Source organism: Gossypium hirsutum, chromosome A11 (assembly GCF_007990345.1).
Source record: "Gossypium hirsutum isolate 1008001.06 chromosome A11, Gossypium_hirsutum_v2.1, whole genome shotgun sequence".
NCBI classification, from domain to species: Eukaryota; Viridiplantae; Streptophyta; class Magnoliopsida; order Malvales; family Malvaceae; genus Gossypium; species Gossypium hirsutum.
The window spans coordinates 89,356,772-89,370,345 of record NC_053434.1 but is presented as its reverse complement, the minus strand read 5'-3'; the positions used below and the strand labels follow the sequence as shown (position 1 = coordinate 89,370,345).

The 13,574-nt window shown below is 32.5% G+C and overlaps 1 protein-coding gene across 1 annotated transcript; it reads left to right on the top strand.

The window, feature by feature from the left end:
* Nucleotides 1–1,390: 1,390 nt before the first annotated feature.
* On the top strand, nt 1,391–2,572 carry LOC107890964 (F-box protein At5g07610). Its single transcript, XM_041082102.1, has one exon. The coding sequence runs from the start codon at nt 1,391–1,393 to the stop codon at nt 2,570–2,572; it is 1,182 nt and encodes a 393-aa protein (XP_040938036.1).
* The last annotated feature ends 11,002 nt before the right edge of the window (nt 2,573–13,574 follow it).

Here is a 13,574-nt window from a genome sequence, read left to right as displayed (position 1 = left end):
TTGCTTCACCAAAGTTGATAATTTGTGACATTCAACATAATCATCTGATTAGTGCTAATTTTTATGATTATTGAGGACGAGAATGAAGCTTTGATACTAGTTTGTTAGGACGAAACTGAACTCGCTAAAATAACATGGAAGCATAATCGATATTCTTACACTCCCAATATATTAATTCGTTAATTATGGCAAACTCAATAACACAAAATATATTAATAATGAATGCAAATAAGCCACAATATCATGAGCAAAAAAATAAATCGAGACACAATTTTTATGTGAAAAACCCCATTAAAGCAAAGGGTAAAAATCATGAGACTTGAAAGTCTATAAAAAAAAATTCTACTATAATCAAAATCTTACTACAATATCACAACCAAAAAACCGTAAGAAGTATACAACTTAAACAAGACTATTGACAAGTAATATTTTGGATTGTGGGTGGTCGTACCAGGGGGGAGCTTACTTGCTTTAGTGCCCTACGTAAGCTGAAGTTTTGGGTCTTTAAATATTTAAATATGAATTCATCGTTTGCATTGTTACAAATCTTTTTTAGTTTCTCGCTCAAAGTAATTTGAATATTTAATATATATAATTTAAGATATTTATATTCTATTGATTTTATATTTTAAAATTAGTATTTTTATATCGTGTTATATTTTATCTACTTTGTATTATCAAGTCGTGGCATATGGTGGAAGAAAACAACTTAACTATTCGGCAGTGTCTTTGAAATCTAGGTATGCATTTCAACTTTCAAGTGCTAGGCACTTGTGGTGTTGGATACAGTTCTAAGCAACTAATCCATGAAATAGACATGGAAGCCAAGGAAAAAAGGGCGAGTCAAAAGAGGATGAGTTACCCAATGTGTTGAGTTCAGCAGGAGAAGCCATAGCCAACAACCCTAACTTCAAATCCGTTTCAAAGCAATGGCCTTCTTTCAATTTTGCCTCTCCCATGCTTAACTTCACATAGATTTCATTGGGAAAGTGATGACGAGAATAGGTATGCCCATGCCAATTCGGATGCACAGAGTCCTGGAGACATTTGCATCTTGCCATCACTTAGTTTACAATTTAATATTTTTGAAATGGCTGAAGATTTTCTTAAAATATCATGTTAATTTGGAGACTCTGATAAGTGACCTGTGAGATTAAAATATGTGTAATGATGAATTATTCTAATTTGCTACTTTTCACATTTACTTGAGAGAGGAGTGAGAAAATTATTTTATTATTAAATAATAATTCTATCAAAACCGACTAAAATTCCCAAAATTAGAAGTTTGTGTTAAAACTGCGATGGAATTGTTCCAAATAATTTAAGTGAGTTCAAAATTCCCAATTCCCCAAATGTCGAAGAATTAGGGATTGCGATTGCGATTGCGAGCATGAAGAGAAGCAGACCCTCCTCGGCTTCGGCAGAAACCATCGCCTACAATGACGACCTTCTCACCCAAATCCTCATAAGAATACCTGCAAAACATCTCCTCAAACTCAAATTAATCTCTAAACAATGGCGTTCCCTTATTTCCAGCCTCCAATTCTCTCTTTCCCACTCTCTTCACCACCAGAACCGAGGCTTTCTAACCCCATCAGCCCTCTTTCTAGGCATCGGCAACTACTACAGACCTCCCTTTGAATTACCCGCTCTTCCCTTAACTCCTGATAGCAGACTTCCCGTCTTGGATTTCATTGTTGACCCACACTTCAAAATCCTCCAATCTTGCAACGGCTTGCTTTTGGGTCATTTTTATTACAATATTAATGAAAGGTTGAGGTACTTCATCTGCAATCCAACTACCCGTAAGTTCAAAATGATTTCTTTTCCTGTATCCCAATTGGGTTCTTTGCGTGCTGTGAATTTAGCCTTTGATCCTATGAAATCGCCTCATTATAACATCATTTGTGTAAGGAAATTGCCTTCTCCAAATAAAAGGTTCGGTCTGTATATCTATTCATCAAAGTCTGATGAATGGGATTCTTCTTGGATTAGTTTTCGGGCCAACGAGTATATAAGGTTTGACCATGGTGTTTTCTGTAATGGGGTCTTTCATTGGAACAGTAACGGTAGGAAATCTTTGCGGTTTGATTTGGAGAATAAAGTGTTAAAGAAAATGCCAATGTTGGCTCCTATGTTTCAAGCTCCGCAAGGCTCGGAGGATGAGGATAGTCGATATTTTGGGGAGTCTAGGGGCCATTTGCATCTTGGAGTTACATACATGCCACTTTGTTTTAAATTTAATATTTTCGAGATGGCGGCTGATTATTCTCATTGGTTTCTTAAATACTGTCTGAACCTGGATGATACTATGAAAGCTTTCCCTGACTTGAGGTTACCTGTTGTTGATATCTATTATGGATTCCATGTTTTATCTGTTATCCGATCTGAAGGTGAGGAGTCAAAAGTTGTGATTCTCTTGGATTTTAAAGCAATTTGCTATGAGCTTAAGGATGGGGTTTTGCTGAATGTTAATGAGCTAAAGCAGTGTCCGGAGACTCTCAATCGGTGTCCATTGAATTATATTGGAATTCAAGTCTATCAATATTTTGAGACACTCTCATGTGTTTGAGGGTCTAACAAACTTATACTATGATTGGATGCGGATCAATCTTCTCAGGTCTTATTTTAGTAAATAATCTAGTTTTTTTATGTTGTATGCTTAACATTGTGGTTACATAAAGCTACAGTTATAGGAGTTGGGGTGATAGTGTTCTCATCACTATGGAATTTTTACCTGTATCAAGTGAAATTAGCAATCTAGTTTGCCTGTTCATATGTACTGATTTCTATGATCTATGCTTCTTTTAAACAATATGTGCTGTACTCCTTCTGCACCTCCTGTTTGCGTGGCTAACCGCTTTTTATGTATGGTTCAAAATTTCTTGTTTGACTTCAGAGCTCTTCCACCGTAATCAATTAACCATTGGAACATGGTTACCTATGCTCTACCAACTTTCACTAACTTTCGCTAACTTTCACAGTAGATTTTAGATCATTTACGTGTTTAATCAAAAAATAAATTATTTATATAATTAATTAAAATTTTTTGGGTTAATTTTATAAAAAAGCCAAAAAAATTCACTCGTTAAACCCTTCAAATAGAACCAAACACAGTAAATAGTAAAATTAAGCAGAAAAGTTGTCATATTAAAAAATTAATATATAAATTTATGAATGTATACTAAAATTAAAAAATTATAACTAACACGTAGAGATTAATTTCATACAAGAAAATAGTTAAAAAGGAATAATAACAACTAAATAAATATCAGTTTCATGCAATCAAAACACGTTGAGCAAAGTAGCCCTTGGCAAGAAAAAAAGACAAACTAAAACGATTTTTTTATTTAATTTATAATTAATTTTATTGTTTCATTAATCCTCAATAGAGTGTGATCCGTATTTGTTCCAGAAGACATTTTGATATCTGCATAATATAAAAAAAACATAAATACAATACAATTAATTATTATATTACAATAATTATAAAATATAAAATATAAAATAGATATGTAACACCCCTTACCCGAATCCGATGCCGGGACAAGGTTCGAAGCATTACCGAACTTAATCATACACACACATGCAAAAATCGGGCCATAAAATTTCTTTTGATTCAAAACTTTTCAAACACATGCATGTCGTCCCTTATTTGGGTCTACGAAACCTAAAACATACATCGGGATTGATTCGGGACTAAACCGAGAACCTTAAAAAGTTTTGGGAAAACTTAGAAAATTTCTTTCTATGAAACAGGGTCACACGCTCGTGTGGACATAGGGACACGCCCATATCCTCAGGCCGTGTAACTCTCTATTTATGATGTCAGCATGCAAATCGAACCACACGCCACACGCCCGTGTCTCCAGATCGTATCCCTCGCACGGTTGAGACACACGACGGTATCTCGGCCCGTGTAGTCAACACTTAGGCTATTTTCCAAGCCTTCATGTTACCCATAAACCCTTAAAACCTTATACATATTAAAACCACAAATCATGGCATCATTTTAGTGATTAAACACTCCTTATTAAGATATATTCATAACATTAGCATGTATTCTTACAAACAATGCATCTACTCATGAATTACCAAGTCTAGATTCCTTATTTCACATCCATAAGACTTGTCATTTTGATGATTACTTTTACCATTATACTATGGTTATCAACTTATCCATCCAGCACTCATGTCATATTACCAACCAAGCTTGACAAACAAACATAATCACATCATAAACACTAGACATAACATGGATAGCTAGATTTACGAACCGTAATCAATATGAGCCACATCTCATGGCCATATGCATATAAGTTAATATAAGCCAATACATTTGGCCAAAGCATAATAACACATGCCATAAAACTAGATCGCTATACATGCCACTCACTTGGAAGTTTCTAACATATGCTTCATTATTCCAAAGGTGGTGACTTGATAGTGTGATGCTGCCTCTGACGATCTCCAACAGCAAGCTAACCTATCAAGCTAAAAGAAATGGAAAGGAGGGAGTAAGCTTCACGCTTAGTAAGTCCATATGAAAATAATAAGCAATTTATCAATATGCTTCCACTAATTGTTACAACTTGATCTCAAGGTAATACTACCATAATTGCCTTTTTACCTATGATCATGTTAAGCTATTTTCTCGATTCATAGTCACTAAATTATCTATATCTGGAGTTATGGAACTCCAAATTAAGATCCGCTAATTTTTCCAAAAACTAGACTCATATATTTTTACCATAAAATTTTCAGAATTTTTGGTTTAGCCAATTAGTACAGTTTATTTTTTCAATTTACCCCTTTTTCGCGGTCTGACATTTCCGGTCCCTCTTCACTAAAAATTAATTATCTTATAATACGGGACTGGGATGATGTTCTGGTCTATTTCTATTGAAAATAGACTCATTAAGGATTCAAATCATATAAATTATAACCCATAAATATTTTTGTAAAATTTCCAATGATTTTCTCAAATCAGAATAGGGGATTTCGAAATCATTTTAACTCTATCTCACAACAACTTAAATATTTCATAATATGAAACTCTTTTTCTTACATCGTTTCTTCTATTTGAGACTAGACTCATTAAGCTTTAATTTAATATTTTATTCAGCCTCTAACTCAATTTTCACAAATTTTGGTGAATTTTCAAAGTTATACAACTGCTGCTGTCCAACACTGTTTTGGTGCAATATAATGATAACTATCATAAGTTCACTTTCGACTAATCATGAACTCACCATTTCATGAATTTCATGTTCAAATTCACAATATAAGTTAACATGATATTGTAATAAAATTTATGATCATAATTCATACACCTTAGCTCACCGATGTTTCAACATTTCAAAGTCCCAATAACCATAAGCTTAGTGTATGATGCGAGCTCGCCAGCTCGCATCAGTGTACATACTTGTACTCATCGTAATATATCATATAACTATACCTCTTTAACATGCCCTCCTTGGGACTTCCATCACATCTATTGCATTGCCCGTTAAACCCTCGAAATACTATTGGATACGCGAAAAACTTGCACATAAGTGCCGCATATACATACATAGCCAAAACTACCTCATAACATGTAACCCTCACAATGGAGCTACTCACGGGTTTGCTCATAAAAGCTATCAGTCAAGGTGTAGCTAAACGGGCTGCTCACACAAGCCATCAGGTATCCAACCAACTCAAGGATTACCTAGCCACCGGTAGGACACATAAGACCATTGCCCGGAACCCAATTACATATATCGCATCCATTATGAACTCGGACCAATTCAACGAGTTCAGATGCTCGCGTCCATAATGAACTCGAAACAATTCAATGAGTTCAGTTGCCTCATATATATCACGAACTTGGACTAACTCAACAAGTTCGGATTTCTTAATACCTAGTGACATGTCACTTGTACCCTAGACTATTCCTAAGGTTCAGATGAGATTTTTCGATACTCCATCTCTGTCGAACTTACTCGAAGTGTCGATCTCACTATCCATATTATCAATTGCCCTTTCATAGCATAATAAGGCATAACTCAAATAGCAAATAAGCTTTTAAGAATTTACATAACATATATCACATATTGCATATGTCACTTGTCATGGATCATCATTTTCTTGCATTTCATGTAATATTTTTCCATGTCATATTTCCACATCATATACACCATTTCATCGACTTTTCCAATATATATATTAAATCATACAATATATGCAATAATAGTAAAGAATTATAATTCAAACATAACATTGCACTATTATTATCATACGAACTTACCTCGAATGTAAATTTCGGCCAACTACTCTATTTTAGTCCATAACTTCGTACTTTCCGATTTAAGCCCAAATCTTAATTTCCTTGATTTGTAAGAGAAATAAGTGGCTTAAAGCTTAAGCTCTTAAAACCCCCTTGTTTGCTGCCATTTTCGTTGGGGAAGAAGGAAGATAGAAAGATGATACCTTTTTGTTTTATTTTATTCTATTTCTAGTCAAAATTAAGTCACCAACCACACCAAATTTTGACTTTTCTACTTTATTTCTCTCTATGGCGGGCCAAGCACCATTTTTAGGGTCTATTTGCACTTTAAACACTCCAAATTTTGGTTCTCTAGCTATTTAACATATTTAACTTGCAAAATAAAACTTTTGCCCTTTATGCGATTTAGTCATTTTTCTCAATTAAGCTAGCAATCGCTAAAATTATTTCACTAAAATTTTCATGCACTCACTTTAACACATAAAAAGCATTAAAAATAATTTCTCCAACCTCAGAATAGTGGTTCCGAAATCACTGTTCTGACTAGGCCCAAAATCGAGCTATTACAATATAACTTACTCTTTTGTTTTCCTCTTTTCTTCCTTTCTTATGAAGAGGGGACCAAACCCCCTTTATATAACATTCATTCTTTTTTTTAATTAATATTTAGGTTTATCACTGGTCATATCGCTGATATCACTAACACGATGTGACCAGTTATAATATATATTTTTATTTTTTAATTTAAATTTTATTTTTTAATATGTATATTTTAAATATAGTCATATTTTTTAACAAATAAATCTTTTTTAAACAAATATTTTTTTCTAATTATTTCAAATTTCACTTTTTTAAATAAAATATTATTTTTTAAATTTTAAATAGAATATAAAAAAGTTTGAATATCTTTAAAAATAATTTAAAAATCATAATTTAAAAAATTATAAAATAAATTAAAAATATTTAAAATTTAAAATATACATTTAAAATATTATAAAACTAATAATAAATTTGAAAGGTCATATCTTTAAAATATTTAAATGTTTGATATTATTAAAAAATATATTTAATATTTAAAAAAATTTAAAATTTTAAAAAATAATTTAAAATATATATATATAAAATTTTAAAAAATATATTATAAAACATTTTAAATATACATTTCAAATTTTTTAAAATGAATAATAAATAAAATAAATAAATAAAATAAATAAGGACAAATAGAAAACTTAAAAAAAGAAAAAAAAGAAAAAAAGGGGAAAGAATAAAGTAATAGGACAAATCTGACGTGAAAGGGAAAGAAAAAAATAAAAAAATTGCCTCAAAGCCAATAGGGTTACAGGATTTTGAAATCTCGTGGCGCCAATTTTTTTGGCTTCACTAGAAAAGGAAAAATTGATAAAGCCCCCTTATACTTTCAAAAATCACATTATTTCTTTAATATTTATACAAGTAGCGCCATTCTATATGTCTTCACCCAAAAATTAATTTTTTTAGTGTAGATTGCTGACGTGACATGTTGGTAGTGCCAAACTCTTTGGATCCACCAACTTTCACTATAGATTTTAAGTAATTTACGTGTTTAATTAAAAAAAACCTTGTTTAATGCTTTGCCTGCTGATATTTTTAGTATTGTGGATTCAATTTTTTTTGCTGTTCTGGGTATCATTTCTGAGTATTTAAACTGCTGTTTTCTTGTTATGGGGTTGCTGCTTTCCGTTTTGTTTCAGCTTTTTCGTAGGGTAGGCTTCAATTTTTACATTTTTTTGTTGATACTTATTCTTTTTAGTTAATTCAGCCATTAGCTTTCAAAAAGAGTTAAACTATTCTTTTATTGACGTGACAACCTGTATAGCAGTTTGCATGTAATTCATAATGATATGACTCTATTTATTTTATATCTCACATTAATAAATAATTTTAAAATTATAAAAAATTTGAAAAAGAAAGCTTTAGCAAAAATTCAAAAATAAGTTAGCATTAAGTAGCGTAGATTGCTATACAGTTTGTTTGTTTAAAATTTTAATATTTTAGTCAATAATTTTTTTAAAAATTAACTATTTAACTATTTTTAAACGGTTGATTGTCAAATTTAATTTTTTTTAAAAAATTAAAATTAAAATTAATTATAAAAAATAAAAGTTACAGTGATAAGTTTATTTTTATTTTTTGAAAAATTTGAAATTAGTTATTTCTTCGCAAGGCTATCACAAAAAATTATATATTCTAGCAAATTTCTAAAGCAAAAATCTCTCTTTGGGTTGTCTACATTTGGTTGTTCAAATAAGAAAAATGAAGAAATTAAAAAAAAAAATAAAAATAAAAACAATGAAATAGTTAGATTCTTGATATAACTATTATATTCAAATTTATAATATAATTAAAAAATTGTCTTCGGCAATAACGTCTTTGAATACAAGGCTTAATTTTCCTTAAAATAAAAAAATACTTACTTACGCCATGGTTTTTGACAAAATATCACAGACCTCAGAGCAACAAATTGAAAATTAACGTTACCTTCTCTAAGCTTAAATCAAATGGCTGTTGTTCGTTGATTAATTATTTGGTTTTACTTATCTTTGAATTATAATTTTTTTTATATTGGTACATAAATTTGTTTGGTTCCAATTTAGTATTTAAAATTTTGTTCCATTAAACTTTTTGGCCCTGAAATTAACAGTGTTAAAAAAGACTAACCAATCAAAACATGTCACATACTCTAAATAAAAAAAATTAGAAATTATATAAATTTTTATAAATTCTAAAAAATAAAAATTATTAAAAATATTACAACATTTAAATAATAATTTAAAAACAGTAAATTTACGAAAAAAAGGGTAAAAAATCATCAAACATTATCAAAAATTGAAAAATTATCAAAAAAATTATTAATTTTTTTAAAAAACTTTAAAAATAAAAATATTTTAAAATTTTAAAATTGGCAGAATTACAAGTATATACTGAAAAAATCATTTGAAAAACTATGTTTTCTAGAAAATTTATCGATCTACATTGTTTTTGGAGAGAGAAAAGAAAACACGTCCTACAAGGCGTTTTCATTGATCTTCCAAAGAAAATGCGTCGCGTAGGACACGCTCTCTTCTCTTTCCTAAAAATATGTCCTACGGAGTGTTTTCACTTTCGTAAATTGTTCTTTTCTTTTTTTTCTTGCTGCTGGAAATTAGAAGTTTGTATATTTATCTTTTCCCGTGTTCGAGATAAACATTATTATAGTTTTAAGGTATGTTTGAATTTACGGTGGTACCGTGGAGCTGGCGGAGTTACGAATTTCATCTGGCATGTGAGCATGGAGCCATCAACTGAAAAGCTGGATTGCGTTGAAACTCAAAGTCCCAGTTGACAGTGGTTATATGATCTTTGGTTGAAGTGTAACTAGGGCTTCAATTTTACAAAGTTGATGATATTATGGGATGGAGCATAAATGGGCCCCTAGTTGGCAGTGGTTATGCAGGCACGACAACGAGTTTCTCATAATCAAAGAAGATGCTGTACACACAGAAACAAAAGTACAAGAAAAAAAACAAAGAGACGTTTTAGTATATTCAAGTAATTCATTGGAAATGGATAAAACGATTCTTTGATTATACTAAAATGCCACTGTATTTTTCTTCATCGTACTTCTGTTTCTATGTTGTACAGCTTCCTCCTTTGATGATGAAAAAAATTGTTGTCGTGCCTCCATAACCACTGCCAATTAGGGCCAAAGTTATGCTCTGTCCCTTGGTAGATATCCTTTGTAAATTTGAAACCTTGGTTACACTTCACCCCGAGATGGTATAATCACCATCAACTTGAAACTTGAGTTGCAATGCAATCTTGACTTCTCGAATGATGGCTCGACGTTCACACGACAGGTGAAATTGTAGGTCACTCGGCTACACGACATAATTGTGAACCCAAACATAACTTACAACTAAAACTATGTCTCTCTCAAAGAGAGGGAAATAAATCTTCAAACTCGAAAATTTCAAAATGTAGGAGAAAGAAAAAAATTAGAGATATAGGTGAGGTGAGGAGGTTTAGGTTTAGTGCATTAATATAAGGAACGAGGAAGGGTAAAATGGGAAATTATTTTCTATCCCAGGAATCCCAGGTTGTAGGTCTCGGATGGATTGAAACCCCTAGAGGCAAAAAGCTCCGTGCAGGAGGTGTTTTCATTTGGCATGGCAGTGAAAATGTTTCCTTTTGTATTTCTGACTGGAAAACGCTTGGTGGTAAGGGCGTTTCCAGAGCATCTCTGACATGTTAGTTGAAAGCGCCTCCTGCAAGGGGTGTTTTATCTCTAGTGTTTTCTATAGCTCCGAATTCCAGGGATAAAATTTAAGATTCCTAAAAAATGTACCTTTGGGGGAGCACGTTTTACCCCTAAAAATTCTATAAGCATGATACTAGCATTTGGTTTTCCATACAACTTTTGAAGTAGGTTGTTGAAGGTTACTTGCCATTATAAGCAACAAGTGGTGTCGTGCAAGCTTGGATTTCATTCCTACATTGTTGTCGAAGCAAAAGTAAATCATAAAATTACATGTAAGTTTAGGGTTTTGAATGATGAGAACTGTGTTTTTTTTACTATGTCCTTGATTTTAAACAAGTGGAAAAAGGTATTTGTCAAAATGAAAAGATGAGTCAGAGTAGTTATCCATTACAACGGTCAAATTTGTGAGGCCGAGATTAGCCCCGTTTATAACACCCCTTACCCATATTCAACGTCGGAACAGGGCTCGAGGTATTACCGGACTTTTATCACAAACAAACATACAAATCAAGTCATAAATTTTGCATCCAAAATTAAACTATTTGTTTCCAATCATAACGTCCCTAATACAAGCCTACCAGGCCCAAAAATATGCTTTGGAAGTGGTCCGGGACTAAACTGAGAGCTTTAGAAATTTTTACAAAACTTAAAATTTTTTTGCTATAAACAGGGGTCACACGCCTGTGTTCCTAACCCGTGTAACTCTCTATTTTGCAATGCATGAACAAATTAAGATCACACGGCCAATTCATATGCCCGTGTGCTAGGCCGTGTGGTTAATTTAATTTTCATAAAATAGGTGCAAACTTTGCACGCCCGGGACACACGCCCATGCTTGAGGCCGTGTCTCTCACACGGTCGAGACACACGCCCGTGTCTCAGCCCGTGTGCTCAATTTTGAGCATTCTATTTCTCAAAATTAAGGTGCAAGGGACACACGGCCGGAACACATGCCCATGGGATAGGCCGTGTGTCACACACGGGCACGGCCTGGACACATGCCCAAGTGTCTACCCGTGTGGAAAAAATAGAGGCTATTTACCAAGCTATTTGCCACCCTTATTTACATCTACACTTACACAAATTCAATGGCACAATTGATGGCATACTTAGCAACCAAAACATTCACAATTATAGCTAAAACATGTTAATGCGATACCATCATCTACAATATAATGACATTTCATTATGCCAAATCAAACATACCAATTTCACATTCAAAGGCATCCACACACACTTTCATCATGTATAATTCTACTTAGATTTTTCTAACATACCAATGAGCCATACTTAACCATTCATCGAAAACCCCTTTAAGCCACACTCAACCATTTTCCAAGCATTAATAAACTACATCACCAAAAACGCATTGGCACATGCATGCATATATATAATATATAAGCTTACAACCAACTCAATCAAAATGAGCCAAAGTTACATGGCTAAAGGCCACATTAAACCTTTGACAATTACAAGCCAATACATCTGGCCAAATTCATAATGACACATATAACAAAACGACTAAGTCCCCAGACATGCCATATACTCAAAATGCTAAATTTCATCAATACCTAAAATGATAGTTTTGATAGTGTGAGGCGAATCTCTGACATTCCCCAATCCGAGCTAGCTTGGCGACACTATAAAACATGGAAAAATAAACGGAGTAAGCTATATAGCTTAGTAAGTCCATATGTAAGAAATAAGCAAACCTTAACATAGATTGATCATGCAAGTAACATAACATAAGATAACATAATATACCATGAGTTTCACAATCATAATTCATTTCTTCACCAACTTACCTTGAATTCATCATTTTTCGAGATTCAATAAACCTAAGCTTTATGTACATACCTGTACCATCTCGAAATGAACTTACACGTATTTTAATCTTTGACATACCCATGAACCACTCGAAATAATAATGTCAGATACTCGGGAATTTTGCGCACTAAGTGCCATATATGTAGTCAATACTACCTAAGTCTCATATCTCATAATTGCTTTCTTTTAAGCTATCGATGAGCCTGCTCACACAAGTTGCCAGTCCAGATGTATCTAGACAGTGCTGCTCACACAAGCTGTCAGGTAATCGCAACATATGCCGGTATATTTAGCCACCGGTAGGATGTACAAGACCAACACCCAGATCACATAATCACATAACACATGGTAACCCTAGTGACATGTATCTTACTCTATTCCTAAGGTTCAAACGAGATTTCTTACTTGTCGAATCGTTGTCGAACTCGTTCGTAGAATTAAACTCTTCTACATAGTCAATCATACAGTTCATGCAATATTAAAGCATTTATATATAATTATATTAAAGCTTATTTAAGATACAAACTTACATCGGTTACAAAAATGACTATTAGTTCGATTTAGTCCACAACCTTGTTCTTTCCTCGATCTAAACTCGAACTTCATTTTTTTATCTATAATATCAAATTTAACTTATTTAATTATCACATTATTCAATTTAGCCCAACAACACACTATGGCAAAAATTACATTTTTGCCTCTAAACTTTTGACATTTTACATTTTAGCCCCTAGGCTCGATAAATGGTTTTTATCCAATTTATTCATTAACCAAGCCTAGCCGAACCCTTTTCATGCTCATAATAGCCCACATTTTCCATTTATTCACATTTTACCACACATTTTACAACCTATTACAATTAGGTCCCTTTTTGACATTTTCATCAAAAATCACTTTGTAAATGTTGTTTAACTAAACATCAAAATACAAGCTTATTCAACATGGGTAAAATTTTAGACTTTGTTTTTCTTTCAAATTAGTCATTAGAATAGCTAGATTAGGTTGAGACAACTTCAAAAACATAAAAATCATGAAAAACGGGGCAAGAACGGACTTACAATCGAGCTTGAAAGTGGCCAAAACCCTAGCTATGGACTCCCTTGAAATTTCGGCATAGGAGGATGAAGATGAATAAAAATTTTGACTTATTTTTAGCTTATTAAATCATTTAATTACTGGTTTACCAAAATGCCATTAATGCAA